This window comes from Protopterus annectens, chromosome 14.part0, assembly GCF_019279795.1.
Source record: "Protopterus annectens isolate FY-2018-M chromosome 14.part0, PAN1.0, whole genome shotgun sequence".
Classification (NCBI taxonomy): domain Eukaryota; kingdom Metazoa; phylum Chordata; order Ceratodontiformes; family Protopteridae; genus Protopterus; species Protopterus annectens.
The window spans coordinates 878,795,667-878,823,122 of record NC_056748.1 but is presented as its reverse complement, the minus strand read 5'-3'; the positions used below and the strand labels follow the sequence as shown (position 1 = coordinate 878,823,122).

The 27,456-nt window shown below is 40.4% G+C and overlaps 1 protein-coding gene across 1 annotated transcript in view; it reads left to right on the top strand.

The window, feature by feature from the left end:
• Nucleotides 1–27,456, top strand: part of PLCE1 (phospholipase C epsilon 1) — an 838,097-nt gene that overhangs the window by 615,803 nt on the left and 194,838 nt on the right. The window contains exon 23 of the mRNA XM_044055634.1: nt 6,309–6,596. Within this exon, the coding sequence (XP_043911569.1) occupies nt 6,309–6,596 (288 nt within the window). The remainder of the gene's footprint in view (nt 1–6,308; nt 6,597–27,456) is intronic.

Genomic DNA, 27,456 nt, shown 5'->3' with positions numbered 1-27,456 from the left:
GTTTCACAGAGAGGGATGTGGAGGACTTGGCTTGGGACACTCGGCTGAGGACTCAGCTCTATAGCTGTGCCATTGGGGAGTCTTATTGGGGGCCTGGAGAGAGAAGAGAGGGGGAGGGAGAGGGGGGACATCACAGTGAGTACCATTTCCAATATATTGTATCCCTAGTTGATGTATGCACTAACTGGTCCATGGGTGTTTGCGTTTACAAAGCCTAGGAATCTCTGCACTTGCAAATTTAGGGTTGCATAGGAATCCCAGTTTATACAGGGATAATTAAAGTCTTCCATGAGTATGGTATTTTTTGAATGGTGACCGTCTCCAATAGGCCTAAGTACAAGCTATGGGATTCATGGGACATAGAGGGTGACCATGTTTAACAAATCTCATATCAGAACATTTTGGAGGCACAATTCTCTTTTACTATATACAGAACTCAATTTTATAGCTCACATCCGCTGGAAAAAGAGAAACACAGTGGAAGTGTAAAAACAGTGCCTCCACAAATTGTCTTCACAGTTCAGCCAAAAGTATGGATCATGATCTACGACCTGCTAATTCTGAGAATAAGAAATGGGAATTTAATACTGGCTGAGATACCATTTGTTGAAAGGTCAATCAGTCTAGAAAATATCATTAGGAAATATGGTCAGTATGCTGGTTATGACATATTAAAAAGTAAAAGTGTCTGTGAAAAATGATCCTTCTTGCATCGAGAAACTAAAGCAGCAATTGAGGGAATGCAGCAGTGATATAGTATGCAACTTACATTCTTTAAAGAATAAAATATCCAGATTTGAACCATATAGTCCCAGATTAAATTAAAAAGTGTTTCTGCTTTCTTATTTTGAGAAAAGCAACTGCTTCATTCAAATTATATTGCTGTACTATACATACTCATTGATGATGCTCTCTGTACACTCCTGTAAATAATGCTGATACACTGCCATTCTAATTGGTCAAGGAATAAGTAGTAATTGTGCATAATTAACATGAACATAAGTACTATACTTCATCCTACCATCCATTGATTGATTCCCTTAGTTTCCATTTGCGTACTGCACGACTCTGAGCAACTCATTTAACCAATCACTGCTCCTGAGTCACCCTGACAAGTTTCTAGTGCCTTTACCCCACTAAAATTTGTAAAATAGATAAATATAACAAGCTTGCATTCATTCATTCATAATAAGATAGATAGATAAATGCAAACACCAGTGTAACTACAATGTGCGTGATCAGAAATGTTTATTAATTTCTGAACATTGAGGCTGGATCCCGATTCCTGCCACAGTACTTTAATTCTAACAACTAACACGGTAAGATACACTGTAAGAGAATTTGATGTCTGGTCACATATTTCCATTTGGTTTTGAAAATCAGGCAGGCTGCCCCTCCCCCCTTGCTTTAACACAAGTTATTAGTTAACAATAGCATGCATTACAACAGAGTTTTTTTTTCCTATACAAGCATCAAAGGGACTGCTGCCCTGATCCCATCCTTCCACAGGCATGTTTGTAGTACAAAGTGCACAGACTTGCATTCCAGTAGAATGTTTGTTTGCTATACAACTATCCCTAATAAATTAAACAAAAATGAAATATGCACAGTACATCTAAAAAGATATTGTAATAAAATGTATTAGTAACATCGTGCCCCCAATGAACATCCGTGTTGCTTAATTTACAACTGGCAGTTTACATCATTCACTGCTCGAGCATTGATGCAAGGTATTATTAGCATTGGTGTAGGGTACTGTTACTACTGACACAGGGTACTGTTAGTTGTACTGCTATCACTGGTGCGGGATATTGTTAGCATGGATGCAAGGTACTATTAGCATTGGTGCAGTGTACTGTTACTACTGACATAGGGTACTGTTAGTTGTACTTTTAGCAATGGGGCAGGGTACTTTTAGCACTGATGCAGGGTACTGTTACTACTGACACAGGGCACTGTTAGTTGTGCTGCTAGCACTGATGTGGGATATTGTTAGAATGGATACAGGGTAATATTAGTATTAGTGCAGGGTAGTGTTACTACTGACACAGAGTACTGTTAGTCATACTGTCAGCACTGGTGCAGGGTACTTTTAGCACTGGTGAATGGTCCTGTTAGTTGACAGCAGTAAAGTGGTTTCCATGTATATTTTATCCACTATCATTACCACATATCCATCTCCATTAATGTTCTTTCCTGTTTATTAAACCATTCCTACTAATTCCCCAGCCCTGTACATATCTACCCCTGACAGTGTCCATTGTCATTTATTAAACCTCACGTATCCTCCACATACCTGTCTGGCCCCAACCTGATGACATTGCTGCACATCCATAAGTCAAGTGGAACTAGAATTACCCAATCCAGCGACCTAAATCTGATCTGCGATTTAAAAAGATAGAACATGCTGGAGAGACAAATTCATGTCAGAGGTTGCCATTTCTCTGGAATAGGCTACCAGTTTATTAAAAGCAGAGCACCTCTATGACTCCAAAGGAGCCTGGATGAATGAATGGGAAATCACAAATTCTTGCTGGGAATACCTCCCACATCAATGACCCTCTGATCAATAGCCTAATACCCTCCTATGAAGTTATGAACCTATACCTGACAGTGTCCCTTTTCATTTATTAAACCTGACTTGCCCTCCACATAGCTACTCCTGACAGTGTGCCTTGTCATTTATTAAACCTCACTTACTCTCCCCATAGCTGTCTCTGACAGTGTCCCTTGTCATTTATTAAACCTCACTTATCCTCCACATACCTACCCCTGACAGTGTCCCTTGTCAGTTATTAAACCTCACTTATCCTTGAGATACCTACCCCTGACAAGTGTCCCTTGTCATTTATTAAACCTCACTTACCCTCAACATACATATCCCTAGCAGTGACTTTTGTCATTTATTGAATCCCCGCCTGCCTTCCACATGCCTGTTCTTGTCAGTATAATTTTCCCACTCTCCACATTCCTGTAGTTGGAACTATCATTTGCCTTTTGATTGGTTTCTCTGTTCTACACATTCCTATCCTTGGAAGTATCATTTGCCATTTGTTTAGTTTCCCTGTTCTCCACATTCCTATCCTTGGAAGTATCATTTGCTTTTTGTTTAGTTTTCCTGTTCTCTACATTCCTATCCTTGGAAGGATCATTTGCCATTTGTTAAATCCTCCCTGCATCTCACAACTGAGACTATGAGATACAGCAATCTCCCCCCATCCTTTATACGCACCTTTAACTACCATTTTGTAACTAAAACTTCTACATAGTATGTGTGCCACTTCTAAAGCAGTTGGCTTGCTCATTCTAGTACTGTAGCTTGTGTTTTGTTCCTTGTATTCTTTATACATCCTGCAGTCTGACATCTAATATGTTCTTTTTTACCCACTGATCATTAAATATATTGCAGGCAGACCCACTCCCCCTTATTAGGTTCAACAGCATCAGTTAAAAGAAGGGCTCCCTATTGAAATGTTGGCACCCAAATGATGTGTGCTAAAAAGCAAAAAAAAAAACAGAAAACCCAGATAACAGTGAATTTCAAAAATTGCTCTTCTCCTTAAATCTTTTTGCAGTGGGCAAACCCATCTACAATCTCCCCACATCCCCAACCATACATGACAACTCCCAGATTGCCATACCTCAGAAAAAAGGAAATATACCAATAAATTGCATCTTGGACTTAGTTTATAGAAGTCCAATCTTTTAACCATTCAGTCTTCACATTTCGGGAGGCACTGTACCAGATCCTGACATTTCAAAAGGTTACTGAAATGAAGTGCTTTGGAATTTGCAAGAGGAAAGATGATAGAATATTCAACAATGGCTTGGTGTTCTGAATGGAGTCCTGAGGGGGACCTTTGCTGCCCCACCCCTTTATATGTCCATTACAACTGCTTGCACATGACTGCACATAGGACACTTGCTTACTTCATGATGTCTGCCTGTCACTACCTACCGACTGACAGCAGATACAACAGACTCCCAGAAGTAGGCATATGTTTAAATGCTTTGACTCTGCTGCCCTATTATTGCAGCATCACAGTCATAACTATTTCTCACTATCATTGTTCTATGAGTGTGTTGTTTCTCCAGTTTTGGACTTGAACATCAAAGCACCACCCCCATACATATGTCTTTTGGATGTTGTTTGAACTGGATGATTTTAATCTTCAGGCATGTAGTATGAACTCTTAAAAGCAGATAGTGACATGACCTATCAAGCAATGGAAAAAGTCACTTATTTTCATAGATTGTGTTCACATGCATCATTTTCTTATGAGATAAGATTGGGAAAGCCTCCAGAGCAAATGAGTCTTGGAAAACTTGAGTGCAGCAGGGACACTTGGCAGTAATGGTTTGATAATCCAAACCATTTGTACTTTGCACTTCTGGCATGTGTGTGTGTATATATATATATATATATATATATATATATATATATATATATATATATATATACACACACTAATAGATATTTTTAACAAAATTGATGCAGCAAAACATGTTTGCTGCAATTATGATGTTATTATGAAATCTATATCAGGGATTATTTATTTTCCATGTCTTGTCACTGCATTGCTGTTTATGTGAATATGCTTTTTCAACATTAAAGAGTTGCAGTATAAATATTTTCCCGTCCACTTATTTTTATTCCACTATTTTTAATCCTCTGGCAAACTGGATGTTGGTGATAGAACTTCTAGTGGTGGTGGTGGTGGGAGGGGGACTTACTCTTCATTCAGTCCTGGGAGAAACACTGAATGACATCCTACACTGTCCTGTCATTTTGTTACGGTCACTGTCTGGATCCATGAAGGAACAGTTTCATTTAGTATTGCACCTTATATCCACCACTTCTGCTTTACCTCTGCTAATATGTCATTGTTGGGGGGAGGGTCAATAAATTCAACAGCCAGCCAGTTTCTCTGTAGATATCAAAGGTAGACATAAAATGGTAAGTTTTCCTGAGTGTGGCATCCTTCTGATAACCACCATTTGAATCATGGCAACCATTGTCCTAGAACACTTTAACCACTGGTTCAGTGAGCTAACACTACAGTTATGTTTCTCTAGTGTGCATTTCTAGAAGTCTGGAATTCAGAAGCAGTGGTGTTCAGGAGTATATCATGTGACAGTTTAAATGAATGAGTGTTCTTCTTCTTTGCAGTACTGTCACTTAAGAACATTTAAGTGGTAAGGTGCCCAGAATCACTTGTGGTGACAGATGCTCTCTGATTTCTGTGTGTGTTTGTATATAGGAAACAGAGTTGTTAGTCTCATGACAATTTTGTCATCTGAATTGTGAGGCCAGAAACTTAAATCAAAATTAAGCAGGTTGAACAGTGAGAATAACTAGGTGTTGGTACATTATGCTATTGCTTTTATTAGATGTGTACAGGCCAACAACAAATCAGAGCAGATTTTGAGGGGACGTACATTCATCTTCCCTAATGTGTTAATCCTGGAAAACCTGCATGCGCTGGGTCCACCAAAGGCTGGGTTCACAGCTGAAATAGGGATAGCAGCTAAGACATTGCTCCCATATATGATGATATAAATATTTGAATGTCGGATACATGAATCTAAGACAGCTAAACAAAGGCAGAATTATCATCCACAAAGTATCCAAACACAAACTGCCACAATTTAGAGAAAGTAACAAAAAAAAAACTATAGTATGTATATTGACTACCACACAACTATGTTCAAAACTGGGATGCAGTCGACCCACATGCAGGAGATGTTGCCCACTGTGCCCTTCTTTATATTAGAATCAATTCTGAGGTTACTGCAAGTTTCTGCATAGGGACTTCTCCATATATATATATATATATATATATATATATATATATATATATATATATATATATATAGCTGTATTGGTGGCAACGTATTCCCAGTCAGTACTTTGCAAGTCAAATCAAAAGAAATTATTTGGTAGTTCTGAGTAGCACAAAATTTATCAAATAAATGCATCACAATGTCATCGTCAACAAACCTATACATTATAACTGCCTACACTCCATCAAATTCATCATTTACAGCTCTTCCAGTATACAAAATGACATCAGCAGTTTGTTATTTCTTATAATGGAGCAAGTCATTCACACAAATTTTGAACACAGCAGTTTGACAATATTATTTTCAGCAGCACCACCAATGGGCATTTGTCCTACTGTCAAAGTAAATATTACACACAAATGTTATACCACAACAAGAAGTGCATATTGACTGCGTGTTGTTGTTTAGCTGCAAGCTTATATACTGCAGATTGATTTTTATTCTTTGTCATTACCTCCCTTTAGGATCATTTGATGGTACTCGGCAGAATCTGGATGACTCTCCTACTCTGACTTCCTCTACCTCAATTAGTGCTATAATTCGGACGCCTAAATGTTATCACATCTCCTCAGTGAATGAGTATGCTGCAAAGCGTTTATGCAGACGTTATTCTCAGAAACTTATTCAACATACTACATGCCAGCTGCTAAGGACATATCCTGCTGCTACTCGGATAGATTCCTCAAATCCTCACCCTCTCATATTTTGGCTGCATGGTATCCAACTTGTAGCGCTTAACTATCAGACAGATGGTGAGTATGCTCTCTACAAAACAATTACCTGAAAAAGGTTAAATACAGTTTTCTGCTATAGTTTCTAGCAGAATATTCTGAATGTTAGGTGTGTTCAGTCTTATCATTATGTCTCCATGCATGCTGTAAAAAAATACTTAAGTTGTCAAAATGAATTTAATATGTGATAAAACTCAAATGGTGGTTAAGAGGCTGAACTGAATTTCAGATGCTCATGCTAGTTTCTAAAAATTAATCTACCAGAAGCACTTAACTGTTCTATGACATTAAATAAAATTAATAATTGACCGGAAAGAGAATGAGAATGGGTATGGTGACGCACATGACACCTTCCATGTGCTGCTTAATAAATATGCTGTATGTACTGTCCCCATACTTAAGCATGACTTCATGTCATCGGGGTGTATACCCTGACACCATCTGATATATTTTTTCAAGTCTGTCTGTAAGATCATACTGTTGCGTGAATCATTTCTGTTCTATGAATCACTTGTGTTTTCCTTAAGTTAATTTGCCCAACTTAATGTTTGTCTGCATGCAGACAGTATTCAGATTTTTAGCGGTGCTTTCCACTGTGAGCATTACTCATCCTACGGTTATGAGCCCTTATCTTTTTTTTTTTCAACCACTGCCTCCTCAAGGTAGCCCTCCAAAGAGGTATATTCTCTCCGAGTTCCTCCACCAGTGTGGTGTGATCTTGCATTTAGTTGTAGTAAATCCTAGTTGCCCAGGTGCCGCCTCTCGTAATATGCTGTAAGCCTCACCAGGTATAGTTCTTATCTTCTTCACCTGCACTACATTGTTGTCATTCTTGAAAAGTTTTATCCAGCCATTCATCCTAAGTGTAAAGTCCAGCGCATGAAGTATTACTGCACGAAAGACCCAGCCAAGCTAGATTAATATCTTAAACCACCTCTAGTGGAAGCCCATGGGAAGGGAGATTTAAAGTATTGCACAGTGAGGACTCTAGCTTGTCTGGGTCTTTTTTAAAAGGTTTTTATGAATGGTTTGTCTGAGTGACCTTTTTACCCTTTGGTTTGGAAACATACATGAGGGAGGATCATGACCAGTCCCAGCAATGAATCCTGTTCAGACTTTGTTATCCAGTGAAAGGATGTCATTCCTATACAAACCAAAGAGTTGGTGCATGGTCTCCTGTATAAAAACAACTTCTGGACTGTAACATTTTCTCTTGGTTCAGTTTGTATGACTTTTCCAGTAAGTTACCACATAATTTATCAAACAAAATGCAGTTTTTATTGTTACTGTTTGCACTGTGTTTAGCAGTTTCTTTGCTTCTATGAGTAGCATTTGACATGTTTATTGTAGGCTGTCCCTAAATGGGGCTGACATATTTTAGTGTTTCTTCCCTGTTACTAATCATAGTGAGGAAAGAAGCATGTTTATATAAAAAAAAACTAAGCAAACTACGTGCCTTCTATACAGCAATTATTTATAACACAAAACCCATTGGACTTGTCACCTGGATCAGATGCCTATGGGTAAAACCCTCATGTAAACATGGCCACACACATCAACCTAAAAGCAAAAATTAACTCAGCAGTCCTCAGTGACACTAAATGTCTCAGGTCCGGAGCCCAGAGGGAAGGAATGCAGTAAGCAAAAGCATTCTATAGCCCCGATTAGAACATGTTCTCCCCCTATAGTCATAATCCTAAAATAAAAATCTAAAGGCTGTACAAACACTGTTATGCAAGACAAGCAAATTTATACTACTTTTCCCTGTAAATGAACATCCCCATATTACTCTCCAGCTTGTCAACTGGCTTCCCATAAAGGTAAAACCAACTACTGATATGGGTAATCCACAAAACACTTTACAGTGAATCCTCAGCCCCTCTCCGGAATACACTGACCGTCAAAGAGGCCTCTTACCAGTTTTTCTCACCAAGACAACAGCATCCAATTTATGATTACACCAGGAAACATTACCTTCCACAAAGCATGTCCTCTAGGTTCTGGCACACAGATTACAGGATACTCTCTCCATTGATCTAAGTAACACACTCACATGCAAAACAATCAGAGAGGAAAATCTCACCCACCCAAGAAAGAAAGCCACTTCTATGTGTGTTTCACTTGTTTGCAAGTGATGCACACTCCTGCAATTTTAACTTTAGCTGAGACATACTACTCTAACTACCCCAGCTACAAACCTACCTATCACCCTCCTTCTCCCCAACCTACCAACCAGTTCACTAACAAGTCACCATTTAATACTTATCTCTTCAGAACTAACCACCTTGTAATCTCTTTACTGCTTGAAACTTTGTATATATTGTAAGGTTTATTGTGTTTTTATTTCATTTTTGTTTTGCTTCTATTTTGTACAACTACTAATCTTTGTTTGTTGAGCCTCTGTTGGCTTCTTTGCCCTTAACTACTTTTTACTGAGCACCAGCTCTGTACTTTACACTTTTATTCTTTTTTGCTCTTCTTTTCTGTTGCTTTTCACATTTCTACTGTAACTCACAAATTGTGGCTAAATTTGGTCCATTTTGATCAGTCCACACCACCGTCGACAAACATGTTGTTGTTTTGTGTGTGTGTGCGTGTGCATATGAGTCTGTCAGATAACCGACATTTCAGAACCTTGAAAAAATGTCAAAGAGGCCATATGATTAAGTTTCCCTACCTTTTTCACGTTTTTGCAGGGGGGGGGCAAGCCCCCTGCACCCCACAACCCCTGCAAATTATATATACCAACTCTGAGATCACACTACAGTGAGGAAAAGGGTAAGTTTCCCAATACTCACTGTACCACAATATTCATTCAAAAGCTTTTAGTTTTCAAAAACTCGATCATATGGTCTCGACCATATGGACTTTGAGTTTCTGAAAACTCGATCAGCTGATAGGGACTCGTGTGTATATCAAATCATCACTTTGTCAACTGTGAAGTATCATTTTTGATCAACTACAGATTTGATCAACTGGAATATGGGAGCTGGTTTTATTATTTGGGTTGAGTGCCCTTTTGTGGCAGTTCTGTGACTGTGGAGTAAAGAGATACTGTGACAAAGCACCCACATTTGGGGGGGATGTGTGTGTGTGTGTGTGTGTGTCTGTTTCTTTGTGTGTGAGTGTATGTTTTTTTTTTTTTTTTTTGCTTCATGTTTTGTTTTTCTTGCTTTAGTTTTTCCTTGCATCTGTAATCAAATTTTGCATTGAAGTGTGTACAATCTACATTTTCATAGTCAGTGTTTTTTGGTTTTCTTTCAACTATGTGCAGATCAGCTTTTGTGGTTTTTGAAGGTTTGCTGACACAATTGTATGTATTTGTGTGCGTTTATATATATATATATATATATATATATATATATATATATATATATATATATATATATATATACATATATATATATATATATACACACACACACACACATACATGAGTGTGTATGTGTGTGCTTGTGTACATGCGTATGCATATATAATACTGTAGTATGTAGTGTACACTGGAAAACTGGAAATAGTGCTTTTGTTTTAGTGTCCTTTATTTACAGCTGGTTAACATCAAATAAAAACTTTGTTCTGTTTTAGAAAAATTATTCAAAGAAACAAAAAAATGCAGTTTTATAATTCTGTTTCTCTTCTTCCCAAGGTTTGTTTCTAATAATTCCCTGGACATAAGTGCATCCACAGTAAGTTCCACAAACATGTTTCTGGTAATCCTCCATAGGCATCTTCCTGTTACTTCAGGGTTGCTTTCAATAAATGTTCCAGCTGATATTATCCAAGTGTCCCTACTGTTGACCACAGAACAACTTCTCATAGAGAGGGGTCAATGTCTCTAACTTCTCATACAGAGGCTGCTTCCATTCCAACAGACCTCTTTACCATGGTTTTCCTCTTTCAACATGGCCTTCTTTTTATAGGATATGGTACATGTTCTCCTGCATTCTGAACATGTGTGTGCATTTCATGTTCCACATACCACAAAGCAGTCACTAGGAAGTGGTGTGTGTGTGTGTGTGTGTGTGTGTGTGTGTGTGTGTGTGTGTGTGTGTGTGTGTGTGTGTGTACCACAAAGCAGTCACTAGGAAGTGGTGTGTGTGTGTGTGTGTGTGTGTGTGTGTGTGTGTGTGTGTGTGTGTGTGTACCAGAAAGCAGTCACTAAGAAGTGCTGTGTGTGGGTTTGTGTGTATATGTGCGTGCACCACAAAGCAGTCACTAGGAAGTGCTTTGTGTGTGCGTGTGTGTGCATGCATACATGCTTGTGCAGAAATATATCCAGATTAGTCTTCCAGAATGCTTAGACATGGCTGGTCAGTCCTGAGAATAATCAGGCTGTTAATTTTGCATACACTATAATAAAAGTAAGAATGGTCAGCAGCCATTCAGAATGTTTAAACATGATTGGTCAAGCCTAAGAAATGTTTAAGCTGTTAATTCTGCATCAGCATCAATCTTCTTTTCTCATTTTGTACATGGGGTCAGGGTGTCGCATCAACAGTGACCAAATCTTCTACAGCCAGTGTTCACACCACTGGATGGCTTCTGCTTAAGGTCTGATAAAGCCAAGATTATTCAATGTAGACTCATTAGAACTGCACTTTGACTACTGTTTCAACAGTGGTCAAAACTGTGGTCAAGTGCCGCAATTTGCTATTTTGAAAATGGCTAAAAGAACCATTTTCAGACATATGACAAGGTCCCAAGAAAGCTGATTTGGGCAGTCCTGCAGTTGTTCAAAGCCTCATTTAGTACAGACTATGTACAAGGACCCAGTGACTCAAGTTTGAACATTGTTTGGTCACACAGAGGGGGTCCGAGTGGGAGTGGGTGCACATCAGGGTTCAGCATTGAGCCCACTGCTGTTCATACAGGTGATAGACTATGTTACCAAGCAGGTCGGTGGGAACAGATCAACAAAGTTGCAGGTGGTGTGGCATTACAGGCAGACTGTCAGCAAAATCCTCAGTTAAGAATAGGGGAATGAAATGCAAAACTGACAGCATGTGGGATGAAACTGACTACAGGTAAGGCAATTGTAATAGCAGCAAATGGGGAATCCCAGAAGAAGCAGAGTATTGAGATAGAAGGGAAAAGAATGGAACAGGTTATTAGCTTCAGATATTTGGCAGGGATGGGTGAGGAGAAGAGAAGTGAAATTTGAATGAGTAGGTCAAAGCTAGAATCCAGCAGGCTTCACCCAACTGTCATAGAGTGGCAGGAGTGGTGTATGATAGAAGAATGCCAAAGAAGCTGAAAAAAAAAGTGTACAAAACTTTGGCGCAACCAGTACTAGTCTGGTACAGAAACCCGAGCAGTAAAGGGCAGAGACCTGCGATAATCAGGCATGACTGTTGAATGTAGGAGAGTGGCATTGAAGCAAGAGAAGACAGCAACAGTTGACATGACACCTTGACCACATATAGAAAAAGGGAAAAGGAGGGTTAATGATGATGAAGATGATAAAAGGACCATTGCACCACAGCAAGTCAAAAGTAAAAAATAAATAAATAAAAATTAGTTGTTAATGCCAGTATTGCCAAGGAACTTGTAAATACTTTTTTTTGGGAGGGGGGGTATATTTTCCACTCTTTTAAAGTGCTGTGGAAAAATGTTACAGCTCGGCTATGACCCGCCCTAATGTCACAGCTAAAATGAAGGAACTAGAGCGTTAGTATACCTCTTATTACCATAGAATATGCTAGATAAAGCCAGAGCCAGCACTAGGTGACCAAAGCAGTCGACTAGGGCCTACTGACCTGGGAATTAACTTTTAATTTAAAAAAAAAGTTAAAATTTTTTTAAGTGCATTCTTCTTTAAAATATCCTTTCTATCTGGTTGCACACACCTGTTGTTTATGTGTGACCTGTTTACGTATTCGTCTTCTGTGTCTCTGCAAGCTGTCATTTACATCTTCATCTTCTACATGCATGGAATTTGAATACAAGATGATGTTTGGACTGCAGACCATGGAGAGATAAGTAAGATGTAGGTGTGTGTGTGTGTGTGTGTGTGTGTGTGTGTAATGGGTAGGTAGGTACCATATCTCTCAACTGTCCAGATTTTGCCTCATATTTATGGTCTGTTCCTCATAAAATTTGAATTTTCTGGAAGGTTATTGAGGATTGAAGTTACTAAATAATGACAGACATTTGAGTTTCACACTTCATATCCTTTAGAAAAATGCATACTAAAAAATCCTATTATGCTAGCAACATTCTAACTTCAAGAGAGCAATATTTAAATCTGTCCCCCCATATTTTTAGGTTTTGTCCAGATTTTCTGCACTAAGAGGTTGAGAGGTATGGTACTGTTTTGTCATTATTGATTCATATGTTTTTCTTTCATTGCTTACTGGAAAAATGTTAAAAACTATGAATTTAAAATGGGCTTTAACAAGTGGTGCTGTATTATACAAGGAAAATAATTTAATACAAACAGGAAAATGAATCATAAACTCTTGCATGTTTGCATAGTCCTAAAATGTGTGCAAGGGGCCTATGATATGAAGACAGCGCAAAGGTAAACTTTAACCACCACTGGCCAGATGCATTTTCTTTGAATCTGGGTTTCAGTGCCATTTCGGAACTTCTATCCTTAGCAAGCACTCATAATAAAACCAAGCACTCTTACCCTAAAGTAAGCACCACAGGCATCCACTACCCCTGTGAATACCCACTTCCCTTAAAGGCACAACACTCCTTATAATATTCTAGTATGTCGAGTGGTAGACCACTAGCATCCTCTCTTGTTCAGCTGGTTAATCTGGGAATCTTAAGACAATGTTACAATTGTCTCATGTACACAGACAACCCTCTCCTCCTTCCTACTAACACATATACTTGTGAGAGATGCAACTATATAGCCAGACTGGAGGCTGAACTCTCTCAACTCAGGACTGGCAAGACCAGTCAGGAGGAGATGGTACCCACACCCAAAGCAAAACCAGTCACACATAAAACCACCACTAATGCAAACCAAACACATAAAAACACAAAGACATACTCGAGGCTCTTGTAAAAATTTACCAAAACAACAGAGGCCTCCAAAGCAGACACCCAGAAATACACCCCACAAAACGCAACACCTACAACACATACCTCAAGCAACAGGTGTGTCACAATCACAGCCCCTAAGGCAAAATACTATGCCAGAGACATTAGTAATAGGTGACTCTATAGTCAGACACACCGATGTTCCACTTACCAGGCTGAATAAGGAGAGGGTAACGGTGAGCTGCCTATCGGGGCTAGGATCCGCCACATTACACACGCACTCAGGTCGCTCCAAAGCAAGTACAAGTATGATTCAGTCATTGTCCATGCGGTGTGAATGACCTGAGACGTACCTCCCTGGACTACATGAAAAGAGACATTGAGGAGCTCTCCGATTATGTAGCCCAGACTGGTATGACCCTGACCCTGAGCAGCATCCTGCCTTCACCAAGAATGATGCCTCAGTACAAAGACAAAATGATCAGTTTTAACAATTGGCTTAATCACTGGTGTCATTCTAGGGGATCCAATGTCTGTCAGCCTGGGATGATGCTGGACAAGCCACGTTTTCGCAAGGGATGGCTTGCACCTGTCACCACTGGGCTTCCGGATACTGGCCAAGGCTCTTGCCACCCCATAGTGCCTTTTTAGGCAATGCTCAAAGGACAAATCAACCTCCATAAAAACAAAAATGGAAAAAATTAAGGGTAATGCTGCTCAACGCCAGAAGTCTAAATCTCAAGATGCAGGCACTCAAGCACTTCTCAGTATGGAGAACATCGATGTCTGTGCAGTAACCGAAACCTGGTTTAAGGCTCCTGAGAGCACTCCAGCTACCAGGCTATACCTCATATCATGCTTTGCCTCAAGTTCCAGGCCGAACCACAAAGGGAGGGAGTGTCCATTTTCATAAAGGACACCTACACCTCTCGGTTGGTGGCTACCATGAAGCATCAGAAACCATACAAGTTTTACTCACCATAGGCAAAACTGCCATACAACTGGTCGCATGTTATAGAACTCCCTCCCAATCCCAGGAATCCCATCAAGCATTCCTGAAAACACTAGAGGATATGAATGTCACACCAAACACCATCATATTGGGTGACTTCAACTACCCCAACATAGACTGGGCCCATTATTCTAGCCCTAACACCCTAGCCCAAAGATTCCTGGAATTCATAAACTCAAATGCTGTGGAGCAACTGGTCACTTCTCCTACGAGGAGAGATAATATACTTGACCTGATTATCACAAACATGGGGTCCAAATGCTCCGCACCGGATATAAACTCCTCACTGGTAAGATCTGACCATAAACTGATCACGTTGGATGTATATATCCCACCCCCACCCCCAGAACAAAAGACTACAGTGAAAAACTTTTCAAAAGCTGACTTTGTGCTCCTCAAGTCAGAAATGATATCCTTTAAGCCTACTGGGTTAATGGAAATCACATCCCAAAATGCTGAATCCTTCACAAAAGCCTTCTACGGACATCTCCAAGAATGCATGGATCAAGCAATCCCAACTAAAACCAAGACCCTCTCCACCAAGGGAAAACGCCGGTTTGGTGGACCCCGCTATAAACAAACTGTACAACAAAGAAGGAAGCTCCTGCAGGACAAAGCCAAATCCCACAAGGGAAAGGCTTCCTGATCAGCACAAGTAAAACTACGTTCTCTCATAAAACATCTAAAGCAAACTTTGAGAAAAAGATTGCCAAGGATACCAAAGACAATCACAAAGCCTTCTTCAATTATGTCAGAACCTTGGGAGGAAATTCTCAGATATGCTCTGAGCTAGTACACAATGACAAAAATTCACTGACCCTACTGACATTGCCAACATTCTGGCAGATAGGTTCAGTGCAAATTTCTCCCTCCCTCACCCCTAAAGATGAAGTAATTATCCCTGCTGAATGTAACCTACCTGTCATCACAGACACACAGGTGAAATCAGCACTCAACAAGGCAAAAACACAGCATCTATGGGACCCGATGGTATCCCGGTTGCGTGTTACGTGAACTCAAGATGAACTAAACCCCCCTAAGAACTCTATTCAATCTTAGCCTCACTACAGGATATGTACCTGAACACTGGCACAGCAACAGTGGTCCCACTTCACAAAGGGGAAATTCTACTGACCCAGGTAACTACCGCCCATAAGTTTGACCAGCCTGGTCTGTAAGGCTATGGAAAGAATCATCATGGAACTCATAAATGGCGACATTGGGGATCTGCAGACCCTTGATCCCACACAGTTCGGTTTTGTAAAAGGCAGATCCTGCCTCTTAAACCTGGTTGACTTCTTTGAGACAGTCACTAGTGCCATCGATGAGGGCAAGGCTGTCCACACTGCCTATTTGGACTTGGCTAAGGCCTTTGACACGATACCACACTCTGGCATCATTGACAAGCTCAGCAGCCTAAATGTAAATCCATATGTCACAAGATGGGTAGCAAACTGGCTAAAAACAGAACCCATAAGGTTAAAATTGCTGGAGCCATGTCAGACTCAAAACCAGTCACAAGTGGTGTCCCACAGAACTCAGTCTTGGGTCCACTCTATTCGGCATTTACTTCTCAGATGTGAAAGCAAATATGGAAGGATTATGGCTGACAAAGTTTGCAGATGACTGCAAACTGGGTGCCATAGTTGATTCACCTGCCGACACACACATCCTACAGAAAGGTCTCACTGAAGCGGACAACTGGTGCGGAATCATGGCCTCAAACTTAACGCCAAAAATGTATAGTCATCCCTTTGGGAAAAACAAAGTACCCACAAATTATCACGACAATAACCCACTGAATACGGAAGAAGTAATCAGAGACCTGGGGACTCAAGTCGATAGTGACCTCTCCTTTGACAACCATGTTGCCAAAGTGGTCAGAAAGACATTCTACCTTGCCCATCTCATCATGAAGGGATTCTCATCCAGATCAAAGGAGGTCATTGTACCTCTATATTCCTCCCTTGTCAGGCCCATGATTGAATATAATGCTCCATTTGGGATGTATCTCACCCGGCACATGCAACAACTGGAAAGACCCCAGAAGTACCTCACCAAGAGGATCATAGGTCTCAAACATGTGCCTTATCCAGCTAGATTAAAGAAACTACAGCTCTATTCAGTAGCATACCGCCTGCTCAGAGGTGATTTGTGCCTAACATACAGGGCCATGTCCAACCAGGAATTGATGGACATGCTCCATCTCAAAAAATCCAAATCCACCAGAGCCACACGAGCTAAAGATTTCAACCTCTGCACAAATATGAATAGGACATGCTGGAGGGATAGATTCATAACACAGAGGTTACCCATACTCTGGAACAAAATCCCAGTTCATGTGAGACAGAGCCCTTCATTGGCACTGTTCAAGAAAAATCTCGATGCATGGATGGGAGATCGCAAGTTTACCCCGGGAGTGACCTCAGTGTCACTACTTGACAGAGGTATAGTTTACTAAATAATGGGGTCCCACATGTGTCACTACTAGAGAGGCGCAACTATATAGTATGGGGTGGCGTAAAGCCACATCACTGTTGGCTAGGCTTATAAATGCCCCCGGGCAGATAGCCTAGTACACTACTATGAAACTATAAACTATGAAACTATTTCAAAGAATGTGAGTTTCAAGGGCAAGGAAGTTTTAATACTAAGCCTGTTTTCATTGTGAGACTGTATTGCTTTGTTTAGCAAATGTCTATCAGTGTTTGTGCTATAAAATTTGAAGTAAAAGTTTTAAATTAAATGCAAATATATGTAACCATTTAGAAGTAAAGCAGAGAACAGTATGCACAGCACACTGAGAGGTTTGAACAAGGTTTATAGTAACTGGGGAGAAATATCCAAGTAATAGGACACTGGGATGCCTGTGTATGGGGGGGGGGGGGCAGATCCATTACCCTGCCTAGGAGCCCATTTGACCACAATCTGGTTCTGCCTCTATATACTCAATATCTGTTCCATTCATAAAATGCAAAGCAGGATGTCACACCTTCAGACAATGTACAAAAATGACCACAATGCCAAATGCTGACTTTTGTTATTTTAAAATATTATATGTTATTAGTTTATTGCTATGAAACATAATACAAATGGCCAAGTCCAGTTAATACCTCCCACATCTCCAGTCAAGAACTAGTGTGTGTGTAATTCAGAATAGTACTTATTATCACGTATTACTGTTAAGTTATTTAAATATGTATTTCAGCTGATAAAATATAAAATGCAAGGCCGAATGTTAAAATGCCAGTCAGATAAGTAACACAGTGCAAAATCTTGCTTTTTTTGGAAATGGCACATAAACACCCATTCACCTATCCATACACAGACATGCAGTCATGCAGATCTGCAATCAGATGTACACATTCACTATCAAATTACAAAGAAGCAAATAAAGCATCTTTTAAAATTAAAAAAAATGCAATGAAATAATCAACAAAAAAATCAAATACATAAACACAGAGACTACGTTAGAAGTGAAGTAGTGTCCTCCTGCATGAGAATTACAGAGAGGGATAACAGACTGTCCAGTAATGGGAAGCCTTTTTCTGCAGCATCAGGCCTCACAACTCTTCTGAGTGGTCCATTATTACCCTGTAACACCCCACTATCTATAGAGAGAGAGAAAGAGAGAGAGAGAGAGAGAGACAAAGACCTTTTCTATGTAATTTAGCTACTAGCTAGATGTCTCTCTGTTTGTTTAGCCATCTGTTTATCTAGGTTGCTGTCTGTTTCTGTATCTACCCAACTATATTTATTGTACCTAACTGCCCTGATAAAGGGACATGACAAATGTCCATTGGGCACAGGGTATAGATATTTTAGCTGCATACTGTACACTTTATCAAGCATTTCACACTAGTTCTGTGCATCAGTAGCCACTAAGTCAGAGTAACTTGGTCCCATTCACAGTAAAAGAAAAAAAAAAGACAAACCTTTGCACAGTACATACAAACAATGTACATGCACACACTGCAAAAGCAACTTCTGCCACTTAATTTATAGCCTTCAAAATTAAATTTTACAAATTTAAACATATCAGAGTAAAATTACAAAATAAAGAAACTCACTACTGCAAATACCCAACTAGAAAATGCCTTAATAGCAGACCAAACCTGACTCAGAAAGTAACTAAACTAAATAAGAATAAAAAGGGTAAAACACATAGCAAAACTTTAAAGTAGCACATCCTAACCCGAACCCTAGATTCCTGTCTCAGCGACTTCCTATACTCTGGAACAAACTACCCATCTATATCAAATAAAGCTCCTCATTAGGACTCGTCAAGAAATATCTTGATGATTGGATCGGAGATAGGAAATTCACCCCGGGGATCACTTCTGTGGCTCTACTTGACAGGGGCACAGGAAAATTATTTTCTTGGGTGGCAAAAGCCAGGTTACCGTTTGGCTAGGCTTATATAGGCCCTAGGGCCAATAGCCTAGTACCTACCTATGAACCTATGAACATAGCCTTCACCATAGTATTAATACTGCAAACTTGCTTGGCACCATTAAATGAGTTTTAAAAAATCTCAGAACTTGAATAGAAAACCACCCATGAGACACTCAGTCATAAAACCTTGGGAAGTGCATGAAGCCCCGTCCATTACACAGGTAATGTAAAAGTTATAGTTAAGACAACCCATTGACAGGAATGGGAATTGGACGTTCATGTGACACATGAAAATTAAATATCTGTTACCGTATGAGTAGGAACAAGTCTTTCATTAACCATACACGTGCTGCATGTATCACCCACACCACACAAATTAGGACCCCCCCTGCCCATCCTTACTAACCCCTACCGTTGTGCTTAACCCCAACCCTACAGTTGCTAGCTGGTGGAAAAACAGTGCTATTATTTAGACAAATTAGGTCTAAAAGTAGTGGCAGGGTTTTGGTACTGGTATCACAAAAGGAAAGGAAACTGTTTCCTTTTGTGATCTTTTGTACTTTCACTGGTTTTGTTTGTGGTAATTTGTTATTTCAAATTGCAAGCATCAATCAACTGTGTGTTTATACTTTTACACTTTGGTTATTTGTCATATACTGACATTGATATATATGCATGGGTGCATACACACAAAGTTATAGTGGCAGCAAGGCAGACGTTCACCTTACGTATGTTAGACACTAACAAACTGTAAATGCTAACAGGCACCTTGGATTCAGTATATACCAAGTCCAAGACTGCAGTGTCCCAGAGAAGTCCCCTTTCTGTGAGATGCAGTGAACTCCCCTGGTAAACAAATGTAAATATTAATGATATATGGTATGGCATCCAGGTCCACGGAAGTCAAAGTGCCACTTTATTTGGCACTTGTCCGGCTCATCATTGAGTATAATGCCACCTTCAGCATGTACCTGACCAGGCATATGCTACACCCACAAAGGTTCCTTACCAGGGCAATACAGGAAATGCACACATTCTCATATATGGATCACCTTAAAGCCCTATATCTACACTCTTTCTCCTACAGGCTACTGAGAGGTGATCTATGCCTAGCATACAAGCCATCCTTGTATCCAGTTCTGCTGGACCATTTGCACATCCAGAAAATGAACAGCAACAGAACCACCATGATTTAAATTTTGCTTGTGACATAAGTAAGACATGTCGGTGTGACTCAGGTGATCCTCATGGTCTGGAACAGGCTCCTCATCCATGTGAAGCAGAGTCTGTCCATAATTCTCTATAAGACTAAGTTTGACCATTGGATGGAAAGTCAGAAATTCACCACGAGTCTGGCCGCCATGTCTCTAATAGGCAGATTCAGAGAGTAATGCTCAAACTAACATCCCTCCACATAACCCGTCGAAACTTCCCAACTAACATATCCTCGCCTAATAAATGCCGATGATACCTGTGGACAAAATTGGGTTGTATTGTTAGGCTTATAAAGACCCTGGTGATTGTCAGCCTAGTATGAACCTATAAAATTATAAACCTATAGAATAAAATAAATAAAATAATAATCAGAATTAGTATGCATAAGTACTGAGGACATGCAGTGGGGAAATCCCTGCTGCAAAAACACTTTAATAGTTGCATGCATAGATTTACAATGACTGTGTCTGTGTTTTGTGTAACATGTTAGAAATGTTTCTGTTAGATTATGTTTTATATATATATATATATATATATATATATATATATATATATATATATATATATATATATAATGGGATCCGTGCTGTCTACCAAATGACTGTTTCACCGAAAGTGAAATGGCCAAGCACACTTTCGCGAAAGTGCTTTTCACTGAAAAAGCACTTTTGTGACAGTGTGCTAAAAAAAAAAAAAAAAGAGTAAAACATGGGGAGATGGATGTTGCTGAGATCGTAGCACAGTGGGGATAAGGGAATATTCCCTTTTCCCACTGTAGTGCAATCTCGGAGTGAGAATATAAAAGTAGGCTTGCCCCCCTGAGTAAATGTGAGTTCTGTGGGGGTTTTTTTTTTATTTATTTATAATTTTTTTGCACATTTTAACGAAGGTGCTTTTTTGGTGAAAAGCACTTTCACTAAAGTGCGTTTGGTTGTTTTAGTTTTGGTTAAAAGCGCTTTCGTTCAAGAGTCCTAGATCATTTATATATATAAAATATATATAGATAATATAGATTATATATATATATATATATATATATATATATATATATAGTGTGTGTGTGTGTGTGTGTGTGTGTGTGTGTGTGTGTGTGTGTAGGTGTATGTGTATCTGTATTTATATATATCTACACACACATATGGGTATAGAACATTTGATCTCAGATTCATCTTGCCTAATTACTAAATATCTAAAAATGTAATCTGAAAGAGTAATTTTAAAAGACATTTGATCAACTCAAATCACATTTAATAGAAATGTGTAGTAAACTTAATGCTGGTGTGGTTTTGGCTGTTGGGATAGTAGGACTTACAAGGCAAATAAGTCTTGTGCACCATTTCACCTTGCTAATGCACATCCACATGTTGTAACAGCAAGTCTGTAAGTTTTTGTTTGTGTAGCAGGGTTGATATATTTATATATTTATATATGTAATATATATATGCTGTTTCCCCTACCATTGTGTGATTTCAGAGTTAGTATATGTAAGTAGCAGGGAGTGTGAGGGTGCAAGGTGGGCTTGCACACACATACACACACAGACACACATATATAGTGGATTTTTCAAATTATCAGGGAGTCAGCATACCAATTCTCTCGCAAAACAGTATGTTTTTTAGCAGTTTTTGTCACCACTGCCTTCTGACCATCGGACTCTCTCAAGTTCTATCATTCCATTCATTCCCTACTGGGTAAGAAACATCTGAGAGTCAGCTGTCACGGAGGAGGTTTGAAGGTTTCTTTAATGCTGAGGGTGTATTGCCTTCGTCATGGTGGATACCGTCTCATTTCCACCAAGAAGCTCTGCCCCTTGCATCATAGCTTGAGCAGTGGTTTGTCTGGTCTTCACTACAGAAATTGCACTGCCTTCTTCGCCCCCTGAATGTATGTAAACCGCACCATCCCGTGGAAAGAAACAAGCAGACCAATCCATTCACTCCTTCCCTGTCCCTGCCTAACTCTGGTGCTGCTGAGGCCACTAATCACATGCTGTTCACCTGGCTTGCACTGTTTTGTAGAACCTAGGGTTAAGTAAATCCTAAATAAACAAATTTTCAAACACAGAAACAGTTTTATGACAAGGTGGTTTGGAACTAGATTTTTTTTAAATGAAAACCATCACATACTATTTTTTTTTTCTTTTCTTTTCATTACTTATTGTTTTTGTGGAAAAAAAATCAACTTTTTAAAAATCTTACACATCTAATACATATTGATACTCACAAACAATATTCTTAGGTATATAATTTAGTCCTTCATTCAGTAAACTGTGTTCACCCACAGTGCTTTAGAATTTATAGATTTTATAAACTAAGTCTTTCAATCTGTTGACCTATCATCTTCTGGAACAGATGAAGCATATCCTGTTTTTTTCTCATGTTTACACCCTTGGGACATGTAGCTGTTGTTCTGTGTCATCGAAAGTGCTGAAACCTTTCCTCATCTGTTTCCATAGCTAAAGATCCTTCATCAGCATTGGACATATAGTCTAAGGAACCTGAGTGATGTAATATAGAATGAACAGTCCCCCGAAACTTGTCACTTAATGATTCTGGGTAAATGTCTTAGATTCATGCTTGTCATAAGAGAAATGGGCAGTTTTAGTTTGAAAGTGATTCCAAGTAATACTGTTCATTAGATTTATACTTATTTACATCGTGATTAAATTTTTTTGTCTTGTAATTTTATAACTCCATGTCCAAGTTGGTTAAATCCTGTTTAAATCACTGTAATTTGTTAGATGAAACACGATTCTCTAAAAACTGCTGTGTCTGTTTCACCATTTTGCCAAATTTATCCTCTAAAGTAGTAATTTGTTTGTCATAAAAATCTGTCAGAGCTTTCACAATTCATAAAGAGATTCTGTTTGTTGCATAGCTCTCCAGCTGGTGATGAAAAACACATCTGCACTTCCTGCACTTAGTTTTATGAGAACACATAGACCATAGGGTGGCATCCCTCTTTGGTAATAAGTTTTCAAAAATCTCTCATGCCAAATAATGCTTTTGTGTTTTTTAGATTTACCACATATGGTTTAAAAAAATGAGCCAGTAGGAAATTGTCAAAAAAAACTGAAGTAAAAAAAAAACTGTGACTAACACATGCTGGAAAGCACTAGGAAGCCTTAAACTGATACAAGCACTCATCTCTCCTTATTAATAAGGAGAAATTAATCATAGGCACTAAACCGCCTATAACTGCAAAGTACCTTGCTAAGGTAAGGGAAAACAGCTCCTGTATTTTTAAAAAAAAAAGCACCAAACCAGGCATGCCCAAGGGTCAGCTTCTATTGATTTCTCCTGTCCACCTGGTGAATCTGGGCATACTGGGGCAATGCAGCAATTGCCTCATGTACACATACAACCCTGTCCTCCTACCACCCAACACTACAACCTGTGAGAGATGCACTTACATAGCCAAACTGGAAGCAAAGCTCTCTCTACCCAAGATTGTGTAGACAGTCAAGAGGAGAAGGTTAACACCCACATTGCACTTCAAGCAACACATAGCCCTAAACTCACACCACCAACACCCACACATAGCAAGACTAAATCCACATATGCAGACACCCTAAACTGTAACCTGACCAAGCAACAAGGACCTTTGAAGCTGAAACGCAAACAAACACCAATCACAACCAAAGTGTCACATAGCTCATAACACCAATGTGCCACCCAGCAACAGCCCCTAAGGCAAGATACCGTACCTAACACTTTAGTCATAGGTGACTCTATAGTCAGGCACACTGATAGTTTCATAGGTTCATACTAGGCTATCTGCCCTAGGGCATTTATAAGCCTAGCCAGAATGTGTTTGGCTTTCGCCACCCATTTTAAATTTATTTTGCTATGCCCTTTTTCGAGGTTAGTATACTGTGCCTCTGTCTAACAGTGACACAGAAGTGATACCCAGGGTAAACCTACAATCTCCCATCCACTCATCAAGATTCCTCTTGAAGAGAGTCAATGAGGGACTCTGCCTAACCTGGACTGGGATTTTATTCCAGAGTGAAGGGAGCCTCTGGGTTATGAATCTGTCCCTCCAGCATGTCCTATTTATTTCAGTGCTGAGGTTCAAGTCTCTCGAGCACGTTGCTCGATGGGATTTGGATTTTCTGAGGTGCAGCATGTCCATTAATTCTGGGTTGGACATGGCTTTATACGTCAGGCACAGATCGCCTCTGAACAGGTGGTATGCCACTGAGTAGAGCTGGAGTTTCTTTAACCGGGCAGCATGTGGCATCTGTTTGAGCCCTTTGATCCTCTTGGTGAGGTACTTTTGGGGTCTTTCTAGTTGCTGCAGGTGTCTGGTAAGGTACATCCCAAAAGGGGCATTGTACTCAATTATGGGCCTGATGAGGGATGAGTAAAGAGGCACGATGACCTCCCTGATCTAGATGTGAATCCCTTCATGATTAGGTGGGCTATATAAAATGTTTTTCTAACCACTTTGGCCACGTGGTTGTCAAATAAGAGATTGCTATCAACTTGGGTCCCCAGGTCCCTAATTACTTCTTCTGTACTTAATGGATTACCACCTATGTGGTAATTTGTGGGCACTTTGTTTTGCCAGAGGGGATGACTATACACTTTTGGCATTTAGCTTGAGGCCATGGCTCTGGCACCAGTTGTCTGTTTCTATGAGGCCCTTTTGGAGGATGCTTGTGTCAGCTGGAGAGTTGATTATGGTGCCCAGTTTGCAGTCATCTGTGAACTTGGTCAGCCACAGTCCTTCCGTGTTGGCCTGTACCTCCGAGAAATATATACCGAACAAGAGAGGTCCCAGGACTGAGCCTTGTGGGACACCACTTGTAACTGGTTTGGAGTCTGACATGGCTCCAGCAATTCTAACCATGTGGGTTCTGTCCTTGAGCCAGTTTGCAATCCATCTAGTGACATAGGGGTTTATATTTAAGCTGGTGAGCTTATCTATAATGCCCGAGTGGGGTATTGTATTGAAGGCTTTAGCGAGGTCCAGGTAGGCTGTGTGGACCACCTTCCGCTCGTCAATGGCCTTGGTGACTGTTTCAAAGAAATCAACCAGGTTTAAGAGGCAGGATCTGCCCTTAACAAAGCCGAACTGGGTAGGATCCAGTGTTTGTAGGTCCCCAATATCTTTATTTATGAGGTCCATGATGATCCTTTCCATAGCTTTGCAGACCAAGCTAGTCAGGCTTATGGGGCGATAGTTTCCAGGATCCGTTGAGGCACCACCTTTATGGAGAGGGACCACTGTTGCTGTACGCCACTCTTTGGGCACATATCCTATAGTAAGGCTGAGATTGAACAGTAGTTTTATGTTTGGGTTTAGCTCTTCTTGGAGTTCATGTAGGACGCAGCCCGGGACACCATCTGGTCCCACTGATGCTGTGTTTTTTGCTTTGGAGAGGGCGGCTCTTACCTGAGCATCTGAGATGTCAGGGGGGCAGCACTCTGCTGGGATAGATATTTGCCCTTTTGGTGGGGAGGGGAGAAGTTTGCGCTGAACCTGTCAGCTAGGATGTTGGCAATGTCTGTGGGTTCGGTGTATTTTTTGTCATTTTGAACTAATTCTGAGCATATCTGGGAATTACCACCCAGGTTCCTAACAAAACTAAAGAAAGCCTTGTGATTATCCTTAGTGTCCTGTGCAATTTTTCTCTCGAAGCTGGCCTTAGACAATTTTATGTGTGCCCGTAGTTTTTGCTAATACTGATCAGTGATGCCTTCCCTTTTTGGGATTTTGCTCTATCATTTAGTAGCTTCCTCCTTCTATTGTATAGTTTGTTTATGGCTGGGGTCCACCAGACAGGACGTCTGCCTTTGGAGGATTGGGTCTTGGTTTTATTTGGGATCGCATGATCCATGCATTCCTGAAGGTGTTCATAGAATGCATTTATAAAGGATTCTGCGGTCTGGGCTGTATTTTCCACAGGCCCAGGGGCTTTGAAGGATTCCACCTCAGTTTTGAGGAGTGTGAAATTTGCTTTAGAGAAGTTTTCACTGTGGTTTTCTGGGCAGGGGTGGGGTCGGGATGTGAATATCCAGTGAGATTAGTTTATGGTCTGATCTTACCAGTGAGGGATACACTTCTGGTCTGGAGCATAGAGTCCCCATGTTGGTGATGATCATGTCCAGTATGTTTTCCCTCTTGTGGGAGAGGTAACAAGTTGTTCCATAGCATTTGAGTTTATAAATTCTAGGAACCTTTGGGCTAGGGTGTTGGAGCTAGAGTAATGCTCCCAGTCTATGTTTGGGTAGTTGAAGTCGCCCAATATAATGGTGTTTGGAGAGACCTTCATATTTTCCAGTGTTCTCAGGAAGGCCGAGTGGGGTTCCTGGGTTTGGGAGGGTGGTCTGTAGCAGGCTATAAACTGGAAGGCAGTTTTACCCACTGTTAGTTGCACATGGATAGTCTCTGATGCTTGGTGCTTTGCCACCAACCTGGAGGTGTGGGTATCTTTGATGAATATCGATACTCCCCCTCCTTTTGTGGTTCGGTCCAAGTTTTGGGAATGAAAAGCATGGTATGAGGTATAACCTGGTAGTGCTGGGGTGCTCTCGGGAGCCCTGAACCAGGTTTCTGTTACTGCACAGATATCGATGTTCTCCATGCTAAGGAGAGTTTCGAGTGCGTGCATCTTGAGGTTTAGACTTCTGGCATTGAGTAGCATTACTCTTAGTTTCTTATCCCTTGTGATACCTATGGAGGTGGGTTTGTCTTTTGAGCCTTGCCTAAAAAGGCACTATGGGGTAGCAAGAGCCTTTGCCAATATCCGAAATCCCAGGGGTGACAGGTGCAAGCCTTCCCTAGCGAGCATCGTGGCTTGTCGAGCATATCATCCCAATCTGACGGGCATTGGATCCCCTTTGAATGACACCAGTACTTAAGCCAGTTGTTGAAATTGATCATTTTGTCTTCATATTGTGGCATCATTCTTGGTGAGGGTAAGATGCTACTCAAGGTCAGGGTCATACCGCCTGGGCTACATGCTCAGAGAGCTCCTTTATGTCTCTTTTCATGTAGTCCAGGGAGGTACGTCTCAGGTCATTCACACCAGCATGGACAATGACTGAGTCATATTTGTACTTGCCTTGGAGTGACCTGAGTGCTTGTGTTATGTGGCGGATCCTAGCGCCCGACAGGCTGCTCACCGTGACCCTCTCCTTGTTCAGCCTGGTGAGCGGGACGTCAGTGTGCCTGACGATAGAGTCACCTATTACAAGTGTATCAGGTGTGTTGTTTAGTCTTAAGGGCTGTGACTGTTTGGCACACTGGCTTTGTGAG